The 24,622-nt window shown below is 49.4% G+C and overlaps 1 protein-coding gene across 2 annotated transcripts in view; it reads right to left on the bottom strand.

Annotated features, from left to right (window-relative positions):
- SAMSN1 (SAM domain, SH3 domain and nuclear localization signals 1) overlaps window positions 1-24,622 on the bottom strand; it is a 1,266,558-nt gene that overhangs the window by 885,785 nt on the left and 356,151 nt on the right. For both annotated transcript variants that reach the window (XM_069636417.1, XM_069636418.1), the window contains exon 6: window positions 9,487-9,566. In XM_069636417.1, the coding sequence (XP_069492518.1) occupies window positions 9,487-9,566 (80 nt within the window). The remainder of the gene's footprint in view (window positions 1-9,486; window positions 9,567-24,622) is intronic.

Below are 24,622 nucleotides of genomic sequence, written 5' to 3'. Positions count from 1 at the left end.
CACAGCCAGTTTCGGTAATGGGTCAAGAGCGTCATAATGTCCCCTCGCCATAACATTGACCGATGCCCTGGTGTCCACCAGCACGGGAACAGGCGAGCGGTTCACCTCCACCACGCACCTTGGCTGTCTCCTGCTTTTGCCTTTCAGGATCCCCATGCTTGAGACGAAGAAGATGTTTTCCTCCTCCTCTACTTCAGCCTCCTCTGCCTGAGCCTCCTCTTCCGCTTGATCCACCTGGGCCACGTTGGATGGCCGGGTTTGGTGCGGAGTCCAGATTCGGGCAGGACCTCTGGGTACCATGACAGGTAGAGCCGACTTACACACTCTCGAGAAGTGATCCGGCAGCCCACATCGGCCACATGTTCTTCCTGCGGCTGGGCACTCTGTGGGGTGGGGGAGGTCATAGCCACATTTCTGACATGACTCCCCCGATCTTCCTGCCCTGTCTCGGGGGGCTCCACCAGGCCTTCTTGTTCCTCTGCCGCCCCGCCACACAGCGCACACCTCTTCGGCCTTGATCGAGCGTGAACCCGCTTCCATCTTGTTTGCCCGTGCCTCAGCCACTTCGTGACATCGACCCAGTTCTAGTATACGGGACAGAGTGATTCCCGGCTCTCTGAGGACCTGTCTCCTCAGTTTGCCGGAGGAGCATGCTTGGATCAGCATTGTCCGTATCATGTCCTCCGCGTCCCCCCCCGCGCACCCTTGGGAAAGGCGGCGCAGGCGGCCGTAAAACGTGTCCAGGGTCTCATCATCCTTCTGCTTGGCCGACAGCATCACGAATCTCTCAAAGTCCACGTTGGCAAGTGGAAGGAAGTGTGCGAGGAGAGCCGCTTTCGCCTCACCATAGGTCTGGTCCACCGGAGTCAGCGACTCGAAGATCTCCTGAACCGCGGCTCCCGCCGAGTACAGCATGGTGGCTACCATGCTGTCATCGTCATCCACTCAAGCAGCCCTGAAGTACATGTCCAGGCGGGCCACCCACCTCTTCCATCGGGGCCCCAGACTGGACGGGGGGCCCGTAGGATCGAATTCTGGTATCGGTTGCAGGGCCGTCTGGGCTCTAGCTTGAGCCATAATGGGGGGCCCTTGTGGAGCAACAGGCTGTGCCCCTAGTGGTGCCTGTGGTGCAGGCCCCTGATTCCCCGGTGGCAGCGGTTGCAGAGATGCAGGCTGGGCCGCCTGACCTTCGTCCTGAGATTCTTCCCCAGGATCCGCGGTGTCACCGTCCTGGTCGCTGTCGGACATGGGACTGAGCGCACAGGCACCCCACTACCAGACCTGGGGCCGCAACTCAGATTCCCACCATCACCATGCGGAAGGATGCACCCCCATGCCACACACAGTCTGGTGCAAACACACGAACAGAACTTCCCAGAACGGCCACCACCTCGTGATGATGAAGAGGATCAAAAAGAGTGTCCTGATGATGAAGGGGGCGAGGAAGTGCCTTCTTGCCACCTTGCAGCAAAGTACTGCCGTATAGAAGTCCCAAAAATTGAGCCACGTGTATGGACTGGACTAAGCAGGCCCTGCCATATTAGTCCTTATCCCGGCTTACACTCGACGTAAAAGTCCCAAAATCTGATGAAAACACACGAATTGGGTATGGGCGTGCAGGTCATGCACTCAGCAACCACAAAATCCAAAACTTAGACCCGGATCACCTTCTCGGTCCGAACCAGAGCTCCGAGAAGTTCCGCGGCCTCGTATGCAAAATGGCCGCAAGCCGCGTGTGCGGTCCGCAGCCACGGCATGAAACGAAACGTCCGTGAACGTTCCGTTCGTTTGAAAAATTCCGGACGCCTTTCACCGCCGGGCCCGGGCATCCGACATCACTCGTCGCCACTGTTGGGGGTCTGTCCGTTGCCCCCCAGGCGTGCCCGTGAGCCCCCAACCCAACAGAGCTCACACGCACACGTCCGTCAGGTTCGGGCTCCCCGGTCGCTCTACCGCTTCCGGGAACGCCCCGTTTATTTAAGCCGCACGCGGCGACGTGCAACGTCACGCCGCCGCGTACGCAGCCCTTACGGGGCAACGCCACAGAGGTCATTCTTTAAAAAGTATATATCGCATGCAAGGACTATCAATATTAGCATGTACACAAGGTTGGGTCCACTGCATGCAATTTTCAACTTTTAAAAAATGTAGTGGGAAAATGAAAGAGATTTTATTTCATGCTGGCTTTAAACTAATGGATTGCTAAAAGTAGGCGGTTTCCAGAGGGATCCATTGTAAAAGCTGTCTGCAAAGCATAATTTGCATGCAACATTTATATATTTTACAAAACGGACTGCAAAAGCTAGGAGTAAAGGCGATTTTTTCTTCTTTTACACTTTACTTTTGCACTCCAGTTTACAAAAGTAGAAAATTAAAAGCAGGGAATGCACAACAAAATAAGTGCTCAGGTTAGCGTTTCCCTGCCTGCAGTTTGCACACATTAGATAATGCCTCCAGAGTTATTACTTCTGCAGGATCGACACTCCTAGAATCCTGCCTTCTGTGGCATGTTACATCTGTAAAGCTGCAAAATGGAGGAATGCAGCACTAAATAACAAAACAAGACACTTCAAAACGGTAAGGGTTTAACGCTCTGCCCCATTTTGCAGCTCATGTAAGCCAGAGGAGAACAGCAACACGGAGTAGGTATCTCCGTCTTGGTGGAGCTCCCGGTTTTCACGTAGGTTTAAAACCAATGGACTTCAGTGGAATGCGCCTCGCAATTGCACCTGCTAAATAAATAGCAGGCAGATTCCATTTCCATCCAAGCATAATTTGCAGGCAGTGTTTTATTGCTCTCAAATCGTAGAGTAAAACTAAAGCGTGAAGGCGATGACATCTTGATTTACTTTTCACCTTTACACTTTGAGAGCGATTACCATTGCATGGAGGGGTCCCAACTGTTGTGGGTGGACTCCACACATCACAGGCCTCTACAACGTATTGACATTAAGAATCACAAGAGCCTTGTAACGTTTCAACCTTCTTTAATTCTGACATCCTCGAACTGCCCTTCCCTTGCCTCGTCCATCCCCTTTCAGCCTCCTCTCGCCTTGGTGTGCCCTGATCCCTTAAAGGGGCCATGTCTTTTTCTAGGCTAACATCTCCCCCGTGCTTATCATGAAAGTGGGGAATCACATCTGTTCGATGAGCCTCGCAGGTCTTCGCACTGCCCTATTGGGCCTGCCTGGCGACTCTCGGGTTTCGCCTGTTGCCTCAACAGGAGGGCTCGAATGTCCTTCAGTCTCAGGGTGCGCTGGTGCATCCACGGACTCTTCCATGTCTTCCAAGAGTAGCTTCTTGAAGAATGAGCCGTTTCGTGTTATCTCGCCGGGCACCCCTATGGCTGTTATCATGGGTCCCTTTATGGCTGTGATGACTCGAGGTTCTGGGCTGTACTGTGTCTCTGTCTTCTTTAACTGTCTTTGTCTGACTAGTACAGTTTGACCGACTTCGAGTTGTGACTCTTTGGCGTTCCTTCTCATGTCGGCCCACTTTTTGGCCTTTGCTTTCTTCTCGGCGTCCCGCCTTCTTATGGCTGAGTCTTCTTCCGGCGTGTAGTCTTCCCATTGGGGAATGCGGGTTCTGGGGTTGTATTTTACCACTAGCTCGGCCGGTGTCCGCCCTGTCACATCGTGCAGGGTATTCCTGTAGCTCCTTAGCATGCTGCAGATTGCCTGCGGGTGCGCCACTTGGTCAACCAGGGCTTTCTGTCGAGTCAGCTTTATGGTCGCCATGAACCGTTCTACCATTCTGTTGGCTTGAGGCCAGAGTGGAGTGATCTTTTTATGTAGGAATCCAAGGTGATCTGCCAGCCTGGCAAAGTCTCTTCCTTGGAATGGAGGTCCGTTGTTGGTTTTAACGATGTTGAGGATGCCCCACTCACTGAAGAGTTTGTCTATGATGGGAGCGCTGTCGTAGAAAGATGTGGGTGTTGTCTGCTTGACGAATGGGAACCTTGAGTACTCATCGATGGCCACCAGAAGGTACTCTCCTTCTTCTAGGGGCCCGTAAAAGTCCATCGCGACCCGTTGCCAAGGTCTTTCTGGGAGGGTTGTCGGTTGCATCGGGTTGGGGTCTGTCTTTTTCGCCGACAGCTGGCAGTGTCTACAGTGAGCCAGTATGTCTTCTACTATGACGTCAATGTAGGGGAACCATGTGTGAGTTTGCAGGATCTTTTTCGTGTTCTCAATCCCCCTGTGACCTTCGTGGACTATTGCCACCAGGGTTTTCCGCAATTCTTTCGGTGCTACTAGGCAGTTGCCTCATAGTAGTATGCCTTGGTCCGTGGTTACTAGTTTGGCGTGGACTTAAGCTAGACGGCAAAGGTCATTCTTGTCTGCCCCCTCCTCTCCGTTTCCTCTTTCGTGTGCGTTCTTCCATGTGTTCGTATGGGTCAGGTATAAGGCAGTCGCAATGGTGGGGTCGGCCTTGCTCCTGGCGGCAAAGACCTTTGTTGATATGGTAGGCGGCATGGCGTTGGATGATAGATATGCGATGTAGTCTTCCGCTGCGCCGGCTAGGGAGTGGTCTGCTCCTGCCATTGGGTGTCTTGACAAATAGTCAGCTGGGTTGGCTTCTCCCATGGGTTTGTGAATAATGTCATAGTCGTATTCTTGCAACCCTATTCCCCATCTTTCTATTCTGGGGGGCATCTTTGTTTTGGGATTCCCGAATAGGGACAGGAGCGCTTGATGGTCGGTGACCAGTGTGAATCTTCGTCCCACTACAAAGTGGAGGAACTTTTCGCATGCCCAGATGGCTGCGAGGCTCTCCCGTTCCGCTTGGGAATAGACTTTTTCAACGAGGGACAATGCTCGGCTGGCATATGCTATCACTGTGTGTTGTTCTGTGTTTCCAGGGTTGGTTTGCTCTAGGATGGCTCCTAGGCCGACAGGGCTTGCGTCAACCGTGACGATGGTGTTCCACTCAGGGTGGAAATATGCCAGATGGTGATGGTTGGCTAGATTGTCTTTGATTGTCAGGAATGCTGCTTTACATCTCGCATCCCATTCGAAAGGGCTGTCTCTCTTGAGGAGGGTTCTTAGGGGTCAGTGATAGTGGCGTAGTTCTTGAGGTATCTTGCACAATACCCCGCCACCCCTAGAAACAATCAGAGTTCCACGGTTGTAGAGGGGGGTTGGAGCTCAACGATGGCTTTAATCTTGTCCAGGTCTACTGTCATGCCCGTGTCGGAGAATATGTGACCGAAGAACTTAAGACTAGTTTTATTGATATCACATTTGAGGCCATTGAGGGGCCGACCGGCATCTTGTAGGGTCTTGCACACCGCTAGAAGTGATCTGTCCTGTTGCTCCTGGTCTTTTCCAAATATGAGAATGTCATCACTATAGTTTAGTGCGTTGACTTCTGACAATATTAATCTCCTGATGGTCTCTTGGAAGATCTCTGCGGCCGAGGATATGCCGAAATTGAGGCGCTTATATCTAAAGAGTCCTTCATGTGTGGCGAAAGTAGTTATGGACCTGGAATCTGGGTCTATGACCAACTGGTGGTAGCCCTGATTGAGGTCTAACTTGGAGAAGTTTTTCGCTTGGTACAGCCTGATGAGCATGTCTTCCAGGTTCGGGCCCGGGTGTTTCTCCCTTTCGATGGTGGTGTTCGGGATGCGCATGTCAACATATATGCGCAGTCGCCCGTTGTCTTTGGAGACAATTACAATGGGGGACACCCATGGGGTTGGTCCTTCCGCCTTCTCGATGATGTCGTTCTGTAGTAGTAGTTGTAATTCTTTCAACACTTGTGCCTGGAGATGGAAGTCCACTTCCCGAGGGTGTTGGGGTACTGGTGTCACTTTGGGATTGATGTGCAGCTTGACGACCGAGTCTTTGAGCCTCCCTACTCCTTCAAATAATTTGGGAAACTGCTTTTGAAGATCCTCTTTGGTAAGGGGTCGGCAAGTCATGGCCATCACTTCTCCTCTGTCAGATGGTTGTCCTCTTATGATTTCGGACGGCTCGTATTGAAGGTCTATCAGAGCTAGGGGTCTGGCCGTCCTGTTGCTGAGGTGGCATTTCCCTATTGAGGGACTCCGGATGACGTGTATTGCTGCTGTCGTCGTAAGATCACGGTGTATCAGGTTGCATTGGAATTGTCCTTTGGACGTTAGTGGAAGTGCCGCTCCCCATTGGTATATGTGCGTTCTTGACTGGCGTAGGGGATAGAGATGTGCTATGGCTTGGTACAGTTCTTCATTCATGACATTCACAGTTGCCCCGGTGTCAACAATAAAGTTGTTATCATACCTCCCATTTGGATGATGACTTTGGGGGCTGGTGTTTCTTCATCCTCGACACTGAGTAGTCTCACGTATTGTCTGTCGTACCCATCCTGTAGGTATTGTAGTTGTGAGGTCGCCTCTGGAGAGGAGCTTGGTGGGGAATAGTCGTAGTGGTCGTAGCCCGCTGGGAGTTGGCTCATGTAGTCCTCTTGGACATGGAGTGGAGTGTACTCTCTCACATAGGATTTTTCGGGGCTGGCCATGAGTGTTTGATCATAGAGGTGAAGGTCATGGAGTTAGTGAGGCTTCCTGTCGGGCTCAATTTGTAGTCCTTCGAGTGCTCTCACCGTGTTGGGGCGTTGTTGAGGGTTTGTGGAGTATGGCAGTCCGCTTTCGGCGGGTTGTTGATCCTGCTGTCCTCTCTGGGATTCCCAGGGGCGATTAACATTCTGTGGGCGATGAGGCCCAGTTTCCGGAAGTTGTTCCTTACACATAGCTTGAAAGTGATTTTCCATGCCACATCGCAGCCATTGTTGTCCAATTGCAGGGCATGGTCCCTTGTGGGGGTATTCAAACCCGCAGCGGTAGCATTGCCGGTGCTCTGTGGTCGTTGCGCAGTGTTCCTGAGGGTTTGCCTGTTTGGTGAGTTTGGATACCGGGTGTAGGGGGTCATGGCTGCTATGGTGTCTCCTTTCTTGGGGTTCTCTATGGCAGCAGTTTGGACATCTATTCTCTCGTAGACTCTGACCAGGTCCAGTATTTCTTTTAAGGACAGGGGTTTCTTCAGGAGGTGTTTTCTGAACATCGTCGAGATGCATCCCTCAATGATTCTCAGTCTGATAGCTTAATCATCATTAAAATTGGTGAAATCACACTTTATGATTTTCCTTTGGAGTTGGATGACAAATTCACCTATGGAGTCGTGGGCTAGTTGGACGCACTGGTTGAATGTGTAGCGTTCATAGTCTCTGTTGGGTGTAATAACCAGCTTTTCATGAATTGCTTCTAGGAGGCGAGCATATGTGTTTAGTTGTTGGGCGGGAATTGTACGTATGATGTTCTTGATTTCTCTTCCCGTAACATTTGTGAAGATGCTGATCTTGTTGTGGGGGGTCTTGAGTGCTGATTGCACCTACAAAGTCTTCAAATTCTTCCACCCACTCTTCCCAGCATTGACCCTGGTCGTGGTGAGGGTTCAGAGTGAAAGGGCTTGGCCTCCTCATGAGGCTAGCGTGGGAATTGGGGTTGGCGTTGAGTGCTCCCGCAACAGCAGCCGCTGCCTGTGCCTGGCCTGGATCCATCATCTTAATTTGGTGGTTGGTCTAGGCGTGGTTGAGGCAATTAGCAGTACACCGCGTTAGGTGTGGCTGGTGAATGATGTTATTGACTGGTAGAGGTTGGGTGGGTGTAGTCCCCGTTTCAGTCCCTTTTCTTTAGTGGATTGCCATTGGTAGAAGATCTTTTAAAGCCTTTATTGTATGAGAGGCGTGAGGCTCTTTGTATATAGTGTGGTGGTTATAATGGTTGTCGTGACGCTAGCCGCGTGAGGGAGTATCCTCGTTATGTTATCCACTCCCTTTATTATGTCTTTTTTTTGTTGTAGATGTCACTTTGAGGAGACGCGGCGTTTGGTACCTGCCGTAGCTGCAATCCGTTTCTGTATTGGTGTCACTGCGTAGGGTCTGGTGCCTGTGGCAACCACAATCTCTCGTTTCTGTTGTTGCAGTCGCAATCTTTTCTCTCTTTTTTTTTTGTATCTGCTTTAATGTCACTGCGCAGGGTTTGATACCTGCTGCAGCTGCAATATTTCTCGTTTTAATATCATTGTGTGGGAGACGCAGGGTTTGATACCTGCTGTGGCTGCGCACTTCCTGTGGACTTCTGCTCCCGCCGTTGGGCTGCTCCTGGTGTGGTTCCTCTTCGGCTCCGCTGGGCAGCGCCTGTTGGCACCTTCTTCTGCTGGCCCTCGGCCGGCAGGCTTCACTGTCGCTGGGTGTGGGCTCCCGCGACTTCCTCCTGCTGCCGGCTGTGTCCGGCGTTCTTCTCTGCTCTTCTGCTGGTCCTCGACCGGCGGTCTTCACTGTCGCTGGGGTGGGCTCCCGCAACATCTTCACTGCTGTCGGGGTTGGCTCCTGCGACGTCTTCACTGCTGTCGGGGTGGGCTACTGGGATGTCTTCACTGTTGTCAGGGTGGGCTCCCGCAACATCTGCCTTTCTGCTCTCGTGGATTGTCTCTCACTGCAGGGCTCGGGATGCCCCTCTACAGCACGCCTGGGTCTGCGGCTTCGTCTGCAGTTGTTGTGGGTGGACTCTACACATCACAGGCCTCTACAACGTATTGACATTAAGAATCACAGGAGCCTCATAACGTTTCAATCTTCTTTAATTCTTACATCCTCCAACTGCCCTTCCCTTCCCTCGTCCCTCCCCTTCCGCCTTGGTGTGCCCTGATCCCTTAAAGGGGCCATGTCTTTTTCTAGGCTAACACCAACAGCATGTAAGTGCAAACGTTAGTAGTACCCTCATGCAATTACCATTTTCTTTAAAATTGCTCTTTAAGCTCAGTGGGCCTGCTGAAAAATAGGATGTTGTACAGAGCCAGGCATTCCTAGATAGTGGATTAAGTATGACTTCAGGGGGCGGGTATCATGTAGCCAATGCATAGAAATTGAGGGCTCTGGCCATATCATAACAGAGAGTGTTTCTTTGCTTTTACTATTGTGCCGCTTTTGCGCAAGCTCCCCGTACTTACACACAGGGGTGTTGTTAGGTCTGGAAAACATCTAGGGCTATACTAATGCCAGGACTGTCGGAACTCGGGGTTAGCTAGCCTTTTGGTTGTAGCCCCTGAGCTTAAAAGACCTGGGACAATAGCCCCCTCACCCCCTCTAGCAACGCCTCTGCTTACACACTTGCTGCTTTTTCCAGAATTTACCTGGGGAGTTTGCTGGATAAACAAATAATGAATTAGCTAATAAATTTGAGTAATTGTCTTCATCTGTAGGAGGCGTGCCATGCATCAACAAATCTGTCAATGGCACATCACAGAACAATTACAACTAATAGATGATAATTTGAGATGTTCACTAAACGTATACACAGTTTACTTTGTGCTTGCCAACAAAAACATTGCCTGGTTGTGATAACTTGCATCAAGAAAAGTAAAAAAAAAAGAAGAATAAATAACATGTTGAGTGAAGTATGATTTGTAATATGAGAGGCAGCAACATTGTGTCATTTTTTACCTGGTACGGTGGGTTGCCAGTCTTCTTTCCTGATAGCAAATTCATTTGGTCTCCATTCAGGAAGTAATCTTCACTCACGTCTGCAAACAAAATACATTATTTCACATGGGATTTACATGGACAAGACATAAGAGCAACTGCTAGGCAGTCTCTGTGTTGAAGCATGGCAATGAAGTACTGTTTACAACCCAAAAAACGATGGGTGGGTTTCACATTAATCTGAACCACTGGCATTGCTCTGGGCCACCTTCCACACCACCAATTTTTAGCCCGTTTACACCATATTCAAATCAGTCAGGTACTGCCACCAATGGGAACAGCCCTGCCCGAACTGCTAGGCTAGGTCCCCTCTGCACAGAAACACAAGCACCCCCAGACATGTTTCGGCCTTGTTGGGCCTTCTCAGCGAGGTGCAGCTTGGCTCCCTATGGCGCAGTGAGCAAGGGACCCACGTCTGGGCATACTCTCTCTCTCACATAGGGAGACAAACTAAAATCAAAAAAGTGATGGGCGGAAGGTTTCGATTTACTCTGAACCACTGGCATTTCTGGTAGCAGTACCCGAATGATTTGCATATGGCTGGGCCCGTTTTGCAATGGCACAGACGGGCCAAAAACTCTGGTGTGGAGGTTTGTCCAGCAATGCCAGTGGTTCAGATTAATTCAAAACCTTGCACCCATCACTTTTTGGGTTTTAATGAATGACTGTTTAGCCCTAGTTCGCCAAGTGGTCCAGACACTGATAACAGCATGACAATGATTAATGGGAAAAAATGTTGTGTCACTCAAGATGTTTTGGACTTCAACTCCTATTAGCCTAGCCAGCATAGTCTTTCAAACACTATTCAGTTCACCATTCATAGAGCTTTGAAACACTATTCAGTTGTATAAGTGCCTGACAAATGCTCAATAAAATAAATAGTCAGAAGGGAAGTATCATGGGAGTTGTAGTGCAAAACATTTGGAGCACCACAAAATAACTGACCATATAATGTAGATTAAGGAGCTTGTTTAAATTCTAAAATAGCATGTCAATAGGTTTGTTACCTGAAAGGATACATTTCAATGACATAAGCTGAATAAAATTATTTTTTGCTAACCCAACATATACGGCCTACCATTTCAGAAGATGATTGATGTGGACCCCCACAGTACAGAGCCTTGGGTGTGCAGTTGAGGCTTTATTCTCTCAATAAGGCATTCAGGTAACACAGTTGCAGTGCTGCATGTTAACTCCTAATAACTATGTACATGGGGTGAGAGTTGGCAGGTCCTTAATGGAGGGAAAGTCTAGATCATAGTTTTTGTGTCTCAAGAGGGGCGCTGGGGCTGCAGTGTGATCCACGCCAGCCTCGTGCTCGGAATGGCACTTGTAGAGTGAGCGTCGCACATCGTGCTTATAATCTCGTGAGACTTCGGGCCCCAGAAGTCTCGCGATGTGGTCTCTACAATGATGTCAAATGAAGAAGTCTACTCCTGTAGGGATATTCATGCAAAAAGAGAAAAAGTGGGAGTTTCATTGGGTAGTATGTAAATGCAGCCATTTCAGAGTAGGTGCAAGGCACAGCTTTTTAGCAATAAAAGCATTTAGCCAAACCAGCAAAATGGGTTTAGCTTTGGAAGCATTTAGTACAGTGTGCTGTCATTTTAAAAAATTGCATATTTTACAATTGGGAAGTTTTCATCTGTGTGGGACTGCATTAAAAAACATAATTAACTAATCCTATATTAATTTGTCTTACTAACACATTACCTGCCCCTCTAACATTGTAATGCAGTTCGTGAGCACAGTGAGATTCATTCAATTTTTCATGAAGAGTAGAAATATGTGTGACAGGAAGGTAAATGGAAACGTTTGCCTGAAGCTTTCATTGTTCTGGAGCAGAGAGAGGTTTTTTACAAAACATTTTTGCACGATGATTGGTAGGGATGGAGAGGTGGTACAGCTGATCTCATGTGAGGATGACTTGCAGATGATAGACAGGGAGTGTTTTTTTAATGGGCAAAATGAGGGGAAAATGCCAGAGCTGCCTGGGTTTTGAATGCAAACAGTGACTTCCAGGGATGGGAGATCCGTGGCTGCAGTCTTGAAGACAAGAGAGGGGGAGAGCTGTCTGGCTTTGAAGCATTCCATGGCAGTGCAAGGCTGTGTTCCTGTCATGATGCCTACCTCTAAGGAGCCAGGCCGGGCCCAGCAACCCCAGAGGCAGACATAATTTTCCCCAGGGAAGTCTCAGCGGGCCCAAGTCGGGGCCCTTTGGACTCAGTCCTGGCGCCTTAAGCGCCAGGCTCATAGCGGACCCCAGTCCTGGCGCCTTAGGCGCCAGGTTCATAGAAGAGGATATGTGTTTAAGTGCTTGGGTGCACACTTACCTGATGCAGACCTTGCTGCTTCATCCAGGCCCTCTTGAGGCCTGAATGGGACTACTTAACCTGTAGGACTACTTCACCACCCGGGTGTGGTCGGGGAAGGATACATACCTGATTGGTGGAAGGATACATACCAGGAACTTCTTCCAAGGCTATTTAAACCCCACCCGAACAGCCACACATGCTTCGCGTTGTTCTGCACCTAGCAGCTGGACGCTCACCGTGTCAGCTCCTGCATCCTGACTTCAGCCACGCCTGCCAGCACCCTGGAACACCTGCAAGGGGAGAAAGGAAGAGAATAGGAGAAGAAAAGCCCTTACCTGCTAAATCTGCATCCCGGAGTCATTTCTCCAACGGCCCTGAAAAGGAAGACATCATTTTAAAGGCATTTCGTTTCGATCGCTGCAGCGCTGCATTTTACTCACCTTTGCAAGGCGCTTCCATCTTCAGCAGCGATCTTCCGGATTCAGCTACGCCCCGGCGCCTAGAGGAAAAAAGACAAGAACAAAGGTAAGAGGGAGAAAAGGAATAAGGAAAGCTCAGTTTCCTTTTAAGTCTTACCTGTTGGATTATTCCCACTGCATTTCGGGTCCTGCCGCTTCCTGGCATCTCCGGACCTATGGGGAAAAAAGACAAAGACATTGAATGAGCGAATGCAAAGACATTACCTGAGCGCTCATCCAGAACTGTTTCACTTCGGGTCGGCGCCATATCTCCGGCACTCCGAACCCCGGCCCCTAAGGGGAAAAAGACATAAGCATTAGCGCTTGCTGCAATTAGACAACGATTTTATTATTAAGCTTGAACTTTTGAACAGAACTTTTACAGCGCCTTACCTGAACAGTCAAGCTTACCTGAACTCCCATCAATCCTCAATCCAGTGAAGTAACTGGGTTTCAACGCGCCCCTGCATCAGAAGCAGGATGGAGAGCTCATCCTTCCAAACCCTAAGGTGAGGCTTCACGGGTAATCGTGGAGGAGGTATCGTGGAGGGTTGGAAGGGAGTGGGAGGCTTGAGCATTGTTCCACAGTTGGTAATACTCCCTTTTCACGCACAGGAGGGTATCCAACGAGCCAGGGAAGCCAGAATAGAGGGGCCCTTCCTGTCCATCTTCAGAGTTCTGCGCCTTCGACGCCGCGCCTCCGTGGGAACCAGGTGAGCGTTACAGAACGCGAAGCCTTACCACAATTTCCCACCTGGGCGCTATGGAGACTTCCGAGACATATCAGCTGGCCCATCTTTTAGGGGAATTACGGGCAGAAGTGCACTCAGCCCGCCAGGAGACTAATGCTCTCAGAAGGGAACTAATCCTATCCAAGGAAAGAACTGATGATCTGGCCAAAAGGTTATTGCAGGGCCAGGCAGAGCACACTCCTTTACCTGTTTCCGGAGATATTTCTACAGCAATGGGTTCGAATAACCCGGTACAAATCAATCTACCTGGACACATGCCTTTGGCCCCGCCGGAACGTTTTGCGGGGGATCCCAAGAAATATGCCGTTTTTATGAACCAATGCCGTTTACACTTTTTATGCAGGCCCGGGGCCTTCCCCAACGACCAGACCAAAGTAGCCTTTGTACTATCTTACCTCAGTGGCTGTGCTGCTGATTGGTCTATTCCATTGGTAAATCAGGATGATCGCATTCTCCGGGATTTCCAGGGCTTCCAGGCCAGCATGGAGAGATTGTTCGCTCGACACTCGCAGGGACAGGCCCTTGACAACGAACTGCTATCCTTACGACAAGGTAATCAGGATCTTTTGTCCTATATCGCCACCTTTAATAGACTAGTTGTGGAAACTGGATGGCCTGAAAATAAAAGGATCACATTGTTTCATCGAGGCCTGCGCGGAGAGCTTAAAGATGTTATAGCTCAGATAGTAGATCCACCCCAGGCCTGCGCAGACTACATAGACTTAGTGGTTCAACTTGATCACAGACTTCAAAATAGAAAAGCAGATCGGCTCAAGTATGAAACCAGAGTACCTATCAAGACCCATGTTAACTCCAAGAGTACTGACGTTTCCGAACCTATGCAAATTGGCAGTGTTAAAGGACCATTAACGCAGAAGGAACGAGAGAGAAGGTGACAAATGCAACTTTGTCTGTATTGCGGAACTTCCGGTCACTTTCTTCAAAGTTGTCCAGTTAAACCACCCAAGAAGGTGGTTGGAGCCACTGATAACGAGTTATTGACACTTGGTTCGGGAAACGACCTAGCCCGACAAGCGTAGGGGTCCGCTTGCCGAGCTTGAAAACAAACTCTTTGACCTCGCATTTTGTCATGCCAATGGTGCTTGTGAACCCAAAACAGCCTCAGCAGTTGCATGCTATAAAAGCATAGATAGACAGTGGAGCTATTGGAAATTACATAGACCGTGAATTGGCTTCCAGGATTAAGCTTCCTCTCCGCCCGAAAGTAGCCCAAGATGTAATTACTACAGTTGATGGAACCGAAATAGCCTCAGGGCCTGTAACGCATTCCACAGTTGAAATCACTCTGGTGGGTCAGGACGGACATCGGGAAGCAATTGTGTTTGATGTGATCAAGGCCCCACAATTTCAAGTACTTCTTGGAATCCCTTGGTTATAAACACATAATTCCGAGAATAGACTGGCGAGCAAAGAAGATAACTTTTCCTGATTGTGAACCAACCTGTTACCCAAGGAATCCAGCTATGGGTCTAGCCTCTGTAACTTCCACCCCTGTACAGCTACCATCTGAATACCAAGAATTCCAAGACGTTTTTCAGAAAGAGCAGGCTAACACCGTACCTCCCCATCGATCTTACGATTGCCAAATCGACTTGGTACCCAATGCACAACTACCTTGTAGTAGGATTTATGCTCTTACTGAACCTGAGAACCTGCATTTGCGCCAGTATTTGAATCAATACCTGGCCAATGGTTTCATTCGCCCATCAAAGTCACCAGTCTCTTCCGCTTTGTTCTTCGTACCTAAAAAGGAAGGAGACCTTAGGGCCTGTATTGACTACCGCGCCCTAAATCAGATAACGATTAAGAATCGTTACCCTTTGCCCCTGATACCTGAGCTTATCGACCAAGTAAAAGATGCTTGTGTGTACACCAAGCTAGATCTCCGAGGAGCTTACCACCTGGTACGTATAAAAGAGGGCGACGAGTGGAAGACTGCATTCCGCACCAAATTTGGGCTCTTCGAATATCAAGTAATGCCCTTCGGTTTGTGCAACGCACCTGCCACCTTTCAGTACTTCATGAATGATGTTCTTCGGGAACTTATCGATGTTTGTGTCATCGTTTATATTGACGACATCCTGGTGTATTCCTCCTCAGAATCTGATCACAAAAACCATGTTAGGGCAGTTCTTGAGAAATTGCGCCAGCACAAATTATTTGCCAAGCTCGAAAAATGCGTTTTTCATACCACAGAAGTGGAGTTTCTCGGATTCATCCTGACACCTCAAGGAATCCGAATGGACTCGCGGAAAGTGGACACCATTCTCAAATGGCCATCTCCTAGCTCTGTGAAGGGAGTGCAAAGCATGCTTGGCTTTGCCAATTTCTATCGAAGGTTCATCCCGGAATTTTCTCGAACTGTTCAACCCATCACAGCTCTCCTAAAGAAAAATAAATGCTTTGAATGGACTCTTGAGGCTGAACAAGCCTTTCAGGACCTAAAAACCAAATTCACCTCTGCACCTATATTGAAGCACCCGCGCCCAGATCTCCCTTACATCGTGGAAACCGATGCATCCATTTCGGCCATGGGAGCTGTCCTGTCGCAAAGAGACCCAGAAACTAACCAACTACACCCTGTAGCCTTTTGGTCCAGAAAATTCTCTCCACCTGAACTCAATTACGCAATTACCGACAAAGAACTACTGGCTATTAAATCAGCTTTCAAGGCTTGGCGTCACTATCTTCTCGGTGCAAGACACACCATCACCGTAATTACGGACCACAGAAATTTGCAGTATTTAAAGACGGCCAAAGCTCAATCTTCGCGACAACTCCGATGGGCTTTATTCTTTGCGGAATTTGATTTTGTAATTACCTATCGCCCTGGCTGCAAGAATGGTAAGGCAGATGCCTTATCCCAGATAGGCATGGAAGAACCCAATTCGAGTTTAGAACCTGTGCCAATCATACCAGAACAAAGAATTCTGGGCTTGACTTCATTGCAAACCATTGAGGACATCCAAGCTCAAGTAAAACAGCTTTTTGACTCTTCTGCCTTACTGGAATGGAGTCAAAAGGGTCCTCACTACACCGTTAAGGATGATTTACCCTACTTCCAAGAGCGGTTATTTCTGCCAAGTAAAGAATTGCAGGAACTTGTCATTTCCCGTCATCATGAATCATTAATGGAAGACACCCCGGTATCGCGAAAACAGAAGAAAAGATCAAACGCCACTTCTGGTGGCCTTCTTGGAGAAAAGACATAAAGTCATTTGTGTTGTCTTGCGGAATCTGTGCCCAAAATAAGAGTCAAAAGAAAAGGCCAGCCGGCCTACTTCAACCTTTGGACATTCCACCAGCACCTTGGCACACCTTGTCAATGGACTTTATAACTGACCTGCCTCCTTGTGGTGGTTACAACACGATTCTCGTAATAGTGGATCTATTCTCCAAAATGGCCCATTTTATCCCTTTAAAAGGATTGCCGTCAGCTTCCACCTTGGCCAATGAATTTATGGAAAATATAGTGCGGTTACATGGTTTCCCTTCCATATTAGTCTCAGACCGTGGAAGTCAATTTATCTCCCACTTTTGGAAGAAATGTTGCCAACTAGCACAAATAGACGTGCGGTTATCCACCAGCCACCACCCCCAGACCGACGGACAAACCGAGAGAACCAATAAGACTCTCGAGCAATATCTGCGGTGCATGTTACACCAATCCGAGTTGAATTGGAAGGACATCCTTTGGATTGCAGAATATGCATACAACAATTCAGTGCATTCTGGAACCGGACAGACTCCTTTTTATACCCTGTATGGTCACCATCCTGGGACCTCTGACCTAGATCCACCTCTGACCCTGGAGATGCCTGCAGTAAATGACCTACATTCCACAATAACCCAAGCCTTCAAAGAAGCTACAACCCACTTACAGCAAGCCAAGAAAAAGTATAAAGAAAACGCTGATTTGCACCGAAGTAAAACTCCTCCTTACCAAGTAGGAGATCAGGTATGGCTAGCAACTAAACATCTACCCCTCAAGGGTCAGCAAACTTTTAATCCCAGATTCATTGGGCCTTACCCCATCAAAGCTATTATCAACCCAGTGGCCTTTAAACTCGATTTACCATCCAACATGCGGATTCATCCCGTTTTTCACGCATCTCTTCTAAAACCAGTACAACCTGGAACCAGACTGTCTGAGCCCCCAGGCCCTGTCCAAATTGATGGAGAGTTAGAATTCGAAGTGAAAGACATTTTAGATTCCAAGATAGTTAAGTCGAAACTCTTCTATCTTGTTGATTGGAAAGGATATGGACCTCAGGAAAGATCTTGGGAACCCAGTAACTATGTTCACGCACCACGATTAATTCAAAGATTCCATCGAAGATTCCCGCACAAACCAAAACCCCCGGAGGAAAAGAGGAAAAGACCTTGGGAGGGGCCTTGAGGGGGGGTACTGTCATGATGCCTACCTCTAAGGAGCCAGGCCGGGCCCAGCAACCCCAGAGGCAGACATCATTTTCCCCAGGGAAGTCTCAGCGGGCCCAAGTCGGGGCCCTTTGGACTCAGTCCTGGCGCCTTAGGCGCCAGGCTCATAGCGGACCCCAGTCCTGGCGCCTTAGGCGCCAAGCTCATAGAAGAGGATATGTGTTTAAGTGCTTGGGTGCACACTTACCTGATGCAGACCTTGCTGCTTCATCCAGGCCCTCTTGAGGCCTGAATGGGACTACTTAACCTATAGGACTACTTCACCACCCGGGTGTGGTCGGGGAAGGATACATACCTGATTGGTGGAAGGATACATACCAGGAACTTCTTCCAAGGCTATTTAAACCCCACCCGAACAGCCACACATGCTTCGCGTTGTTCTGCACCTAGCAGCTGGACGCTCACCGTGTCAGCTCCTGCATCCTGACTTCAGCCACGCCTGCCAGCACCCTGGAACACCTGCAAGGGGAGAAAGGAAGAGAATAGGAGAAGAAAACCCCTTACCTGCTAAATCTGCATCCCGGAGTCATTTCTCCAACGGCCCTGAAAAGGAAGACATCATTTTAAAGGCATTTCGTTTCGATCGCTGCAGCGCTGCATTTTACTCACCTTTGCAAGGCGCTTCCATCTTCAGCAGCGATCTTCCGGATTCAGCTACGCCCCGGCGCCTAGAGGAAAAAAGACAAGAACAAAGGTAAGAGGGAGAAAAGGAATAAGGAAAGCTCAGTTTCCTTTTAAGTCTTACCTGTTGGATTATTCCCACTGCATTTCGGGTCCTGCCGCTTCCTGGCATCTCCGGACCCCGGCCCCTATGGGGAAAAAAGACAAAGACATTGAATGAGCGAATGCAAAGACATTACCTGAGCGCTCATCCAGAACTGTTTCACTTCTGGTCGGCGCCATATCTCCGGCACGCCGAACCCCGGCCCCTAAGGGGAAAAAGACATAAGCATTAGCGCTTGCTCCAATTAGACAACGAACATTTTTATTAAGCTTGAACTTTTGAACAGAACTTTTACAGCGCCTTACCTGAACAGTCAAGCTTACCTGAACTCCCATCAATCTTCAATCCAGTGAAGTAACTGGGTTTCAACGCGCCCCTGCATCAGAAGCAGGATGGAGAGCTCATCCTTCCAAACCCTAAGGTGAGGCTTCACGGGGAATCGTGGAGGAGGTATCGTGGAGGGTTGGAAGGGAGTGGGAGGCTTGAGCATTGTTCCACAGTTGGTAATACTCCCTTTTCACGCACAGGAGGATATCCAACGAGCCAGGGAAGCCAGAATAGAGGGGCCCTTCCTGTCCATCTTCAGAGTTCTGCGCCTTCGACGCCGCGCCTCCGTGGGAACCAGGTGAGCGTTACAGTTCCTGGGAGTTGCGCGAGGGAGGTTCGCATAGATAAAGCTCCGGTGGCAAGTGCTTCAGAATTCGCACATTTTGGTGAGTCAGGTCAAAGATGAGGAGCGTGAGAATGTATGAGATGCATTACACTTATTGAAAGACAGTGGGCCTCATTACGAGTTTGGAGTTAGCCATGATGCTATTATCATATTTATCATGGGGCGGTAGTATAAAAAAGATATGCTCACCACTGTACCACAAAAATAAGGTAATTCTAAAAATACACAAAAATAAGATACCACAAAAAAATTACCGCCAATATAAGCTAACACCATATTATCACCAAAATAGAGTAATACTGAACTATCGCTAATGGTAAGGCCAGTTTACTGCCAGTTTACCACCAAAATATCATGGTAAGAAAATACCGCCAAATCCCAAATTTGCCCGAAAAAGACAAAACCTCTTACAATCTGTGATGCTGGAGATGCATCGGAGGGACATGGCCTCCGTATCCTTGTCCTTTACTGCTTTTTATCGTGTGTTCTGTCGTGTTTTCCGCGCAGGAGTTCATGTGGGACTCTTGGCAGTGCAGCTCTCTCTCTTTTGGTTTGGTGAACAGACCCATGGGATACCCTTATGGCACCCATGGATAGGGGTACAACCCTGTGCCCCTAGTGTATGTTTTTGGGCACCTGTGTGTGACCCACAGAGCAGGGTACGGGCTGGTGGCAGCTCCGTGATGAAATGACTGGTGCCCTGAGTGTCTTCCATTTTGGGATTCCCAGGCCCTGTCATTGGAATCGGTAGATTCCTGATGGAGGCAAAATGGCCCCCCTGGCCTCTTGCCTTCCATCACCTGTTTCCCTGATCTTCCTGAAGTCCTGAGAAGCCCTGCCTCTGTCCCTTCCCCCTGACTGGCTGTTGGGTGGAATTTCCGTATATGGTAGTGTGGGGAAGTGCCGACCATATGTTGTGGGTACGCCTGTGGGTGGGACCTGGGTGAATGGAGTGTGTGACAAATATACATTCTATGTTGTGACTGTCTAGTATCTGGTGTTTGACACAATGGTTGAGACAGCCCTGCCCGAAACCGGTATGAATTCAGCTTGGAGTGTTGAATGGCTCGGTACTTGTCCCAATACACATAACTTGTTGTGAGTGTCTGGAGAGAAGTGAATGGCCTGAATACCTCGTGTGCCTGATTGGCTGCCTGCCTGCATGAATGCCTGTAGTCGTGATTGGATGCTTGAGTATGAACCAGCGGAATGAATGGGAGATCAACAGTATATCTGGGGACCTCTCACTGCTAGGAATCATGTTCAGAAGCTGAAGTCCACTACGACGAGTAACTGGAGTGAAGCTTAACCTTGAGCCCTGCTGGACAAGAAGAATTGCTGTTGCTCTCCTTCGCAATCTGAAAGCTGCTGTGCTTCAAGAACTGACCCAGAGAGGACCTGGTAAGGCCCCCTCTTCCCGAGCTACGAGGGACCATCGTGCACAGCTGATCTTTGCCTAAGCTCCCTGGTAGACAGACCTTCGACAGGCTGCCGACCCGATACGGGGACTGCTGCGGAACTCCAAGGAGAAGCGCCCAGACTGTTCATCCAAGGACGCTCTCGTCCGCATCGTCGCCACTGTATCCTGCTGGAGGAGGCCTGACCATCGACGCGCCGAGGACCATCCTCCGGTGGGTTTCCCACCACCCAAAGACCACAGAGACGCCGACGACTCGACGCCCTTGCAGGGCCACAGTTCTTCAACTCTTTGCGGTCCAGAACTATCGACACCAAAGTGCCCCGCACGCCTCTTCCTTGAAGGACGTTTACGCTTCCCGTCAACGAGCACCGCTAAGAACGACACGGCCACTTCACCGTCGTAGCTCGACCTGTTCTCTGTCGGACGTTTGACGACCCATGACTCCTGCCTGAAAGGGAGTACACTCAAGAAGGGTTGTCGATTTCCCCGACGCGGAACGCTACAACACCAACGTATACTTTGGGGTTGCAGAACTATTGGGAAGTCTAAGGTTGAACAATATATGGACTGGGCTGTATCTTTCTTCTACAGGTTGCCCAGGTGGGGGGGATCCCCACACAGAACTGTGTCTAGGTAACGGGGCCAGTACTCTGCGTATTGTTCAACCATCTTGCTTTCCTTCCTCTCTCTACTGCTGGTTTCTTCTTTATTTTGATCTGTGTGTCATTCTGACCGTATGCACTTTAATAAGATCTAATAACGTTAGTGGTACCACTTTAGAATTGTACATATTTACCATTGTTGATTTTCGGAGTACAAAGTGAGTTACCGTGATTGTGTATATGACTTTGAATATTAATTATATAAAGACTGTGTTTTAACCGATAAAGTGTGTGGACATTCCTTCGTGGGTGCTTGGGGACTACACTGTACTTAAGAACCAGCTTGCATCACCTCCCGAGAAGATAGGCCTTGATAGCTTGTCCATTGCTACCGTAATAGAGAATCTTGGCAGGGGTCTCTGTGCCTCCCCTCTACCATATAGAGAGTGGAAGTGCAGACCCCCCCTACGGTCTTTACAGCTGGTGGTAGCAGTGGGATGCTTATGGTTTTAAGACTCAGTGTTTAACCGTGCCACTTACGAAGGATATCTGCACTAAATTAAGGTTTAGTCGTGTACAAGATAACTTTATTACAAGCAATGGAATCTATTGCGAATGGTAAATCGACTCGGATGAGCTTAGAGGCTCTCCAGAGTGCTTGTGAAGCCAGGGAATTACACTTTTTTGATAAGTCTAGGGCTGAGCTAATAGCTGCCTTGGTGGACTACCAGAATGATTGTGAAACTCTTGAAGGTGGGGATGCAACCAATGAGGACACTACCCTGGGGGTTGTCGACGAATCTGATTCTGGCAATGCCACCCTTCCTGCTGCCTCTGTTCCAAGCCCCAGCAGTTCTTTAGAGCTTGAGTTATTAAGGATGAAGTTGGCCTTTGAATATCGCAAGTTGGAAAAAGATGCTGAGCTCTAGAAGGAGGAGTTGGCACAGCAAGTGGAACTCAAAAATAGGGATCTTGAACTCAAAGACAAGGACACTGAATGTCAGCGAATCCAGCTAGAAAAGGCTCGAGTGGAGACTTCAGCGAAACCAGTCGAGAGTGTCAGGTCCCCAGCAACTAAATTTATGAAAGATTTGGTTGGTGTGTATGCGGAGGGTTCTGATATCCTCCAATGGATTGAAGCATGTGAAATGGCTTGTGCAATTCACGATATTGATAATAGAGATTGGGCTAAGTGATTGTTAAGCAGGGTGCCTCAAACTGGATATGACTGTATTCTGAAACTGAGTGTAGAAGAAAGTGGTCAGTATGAGTGCATGAAGTCTGCTTTAATCGCCAAGTTTGGCAAAACGCCTACCCAATATCTTAAACGGTTCAGGGATTTTAAGAAACGAGAGAATGTGTCTTGGGTTGACTGGGTGAGTGTGGCGCACATGAACATGATGGGGTGGATTGATGGTTACAAAGTGAAAACGTTTGTTGAATTGTCTCAGCTCTTGTTTTTTGAGCATTTTTCAGAAGCCTGTTCGCCAGAGCTGCGTCAGTATGTTGCTGACCAGAACATTTTGGACCCCTTTAAGCTGGCTAGGTTGGCTGACAAGTGGGTCTCCCACCGGGTGTCCCCTAAGGACTCCAGTGGGAAGGACAAGGACAAAGAAAAAGGGGCCTCTCAGAAAGCTGAGGAGTCCCAAAAGCAATCACAGTCGGGTAAACCAAAACCTTCCTCTCCGAAGAACCAAAAACCTAGTGGGGATACGTCTGTTGTGGGTGCGAGTAAGAGTAGTGGTCCGCCTGCTGCGAAGCAGGGTCCTAGTGGTTCCAGTACCGTACTCTGCACGCCCGGCACATGCTGGGATTATGGGATCTGGATCACCGAAGGGGTGACCCCAAGTGTAAGGGTAAGGCACTTGAGTCCAGGCTGTCAGCCTGACCTATCCCTACTCCGTACCTGAGGTGGAGACCAATGTCCTCCCCTCCTCTACTGGGATCACCTTAAGTGCACCTGTAGAGATTTCCTTAGTGTCCCTTGGGGCCTGGGACCACTATGCAGAAGTACTGGCAACTATCCTGCAAAACACTGGTAGGTTTTTGAGAAGTGTCCTCTTGAATGTCCAGCCTTCTTCTGGTTTGAGAGATACTGGGGCAAGCATGACAGTGGTGGACATGACCCTGCTCAAGCCAGAGGACTATGTAGGTGCTCCTCTGAGAACCACCAGGTTAGCTGGTGGGCCTCCCAAATTATTGCCTGTAGCCTTAGTCAACATTACGATTGGAGACAAGACAGCAAAGCTTCCGGTTCTGGTTCAGGGCAACGTGCCTGCGAATATTTTGATGGGAAACGATTTGGTCGAATTGGGGATGATCACGGATGGTATACCCATGGCTGCTGTGGCAGTCACCCGATTGCAGGTCACACAGGGTCTGGCTGCGAGCCCGGTACCCTTGCCAAAGGGGAAACCCAAGGCACGAAAGAACCGGAGGAGTAAGAAGGCCGCCTCTGTGGAGGGAGCCCCTACTCGTCCCGCTGTTCCAACAGCACCCATTGGGATCCATGCTCTGGACGGGCTGGGTCCAGTGGTAAATCCCATCTCAACTCCTGTGGGAGACGAGCCAGAAGACTTTCCGGTAGGAGAGGCTCTCAACCCGGAGGATCATCCCGACCTTCAATGTTTGTTGGCTGAAGGGTGACCCTCCTGGGGGGACTTCTGTAAGGGACAGAGAAAGTGCCAATCTCTCGTGGGTCTGAGGACACAGGCCCTGTCCCAGGCACAGGGAGATGTGCCTAGGACATTTCGGATTTATTGGGAGGGTGAGTTCCTTGTTAGTGAGCCCACTAAGCTTGAACCTGGTGCCCTCAAGAGGTTGGTGGTACCCCAGGTTTTCCGGCCCTTCCTGCTGCAGTTGACGCATGAGGTGCCCTTGGCTGGTCATCTTGGTACCAGGAAGACTAAGCAGAGGCTCTCTGCCCATTTCTACTGGCCACGGATGGGAGTAGAAGTGGAGTCCCACTGCAGGACCTGCCCAACTTGTCAGTTGTCTGGCAAGACTGGAGGCAGAGTCATCGCCCCACTGCAACCATTGCCAGTGGTGGGCACACCATTTGAGAGGGTTGGCATTTACATCGTTGGTCCCCTTGACCCCCCCACGTCAGGTGGACACCGGTTCATCCTAGTTTTTGTAGATCATGCCACCAGGTAGCCTGAGGCTATACCCCTTTGGACGGTTACGGCCAAGGTGGTTGCCAGGGCTCTCCTGGGCATTTTCACCCATGTTGGATTCCCTAAGGAGGTTGTCTCTGATAGAGGATCCAACTTCATGTCGAGTTACATGAAAACCATGTGGAAAGAATGCGGGGTAACTTACAAATTCTCCACCTCTTACCACCCTCAGACCAACGGTTTGGTTGAGAGATTTAACAAAACTCTCAAGGGCATGTTAGACGCTTTGGAAGAGCCCCTCAGGAAGAAATGGGATCTTCTCCGGCCATGCCTGCTGTTTGCTTACAGAGAGGTACCTCAAGAGGGTGTTGGTTTCAGCCCCTTTGAGTTACTCTTTGGACATCCCGTGAGGGGGCCCCATGCCTTGATCCGAGAAGGTTGGGAGGCCACCCCTCCAGGTCCCGCCAAGCAAGTGGGGGACTATGTGTTAGGCCTCAGACTGAGGATGACACAGATGATGGGTCAAGCAACAGCAAATCTTAAGGCCATCCAGGAATTGAATAAGTACTGCCATGA

Source organism: Ambystoma mexicanum, chromosome 7p (assembly GCF_040938575.1).
Source record: "Ambystoma mexicanum isolate Mex_15411 chromosome 7p, UKY_AmexF1_1, whole genome shotgun sequence".
Taxonomy (NCBI): Eukaryota; Metazoa; Chordata; class Amphibia; order Caudata; family Ambystomatidae; genus Ambystoma; species Ambystoma mexicanum.
Note: the sequence above shows the minus strand (reverse complement) of the source record. Positions and strands in the feature narration are given on the sequence as shown.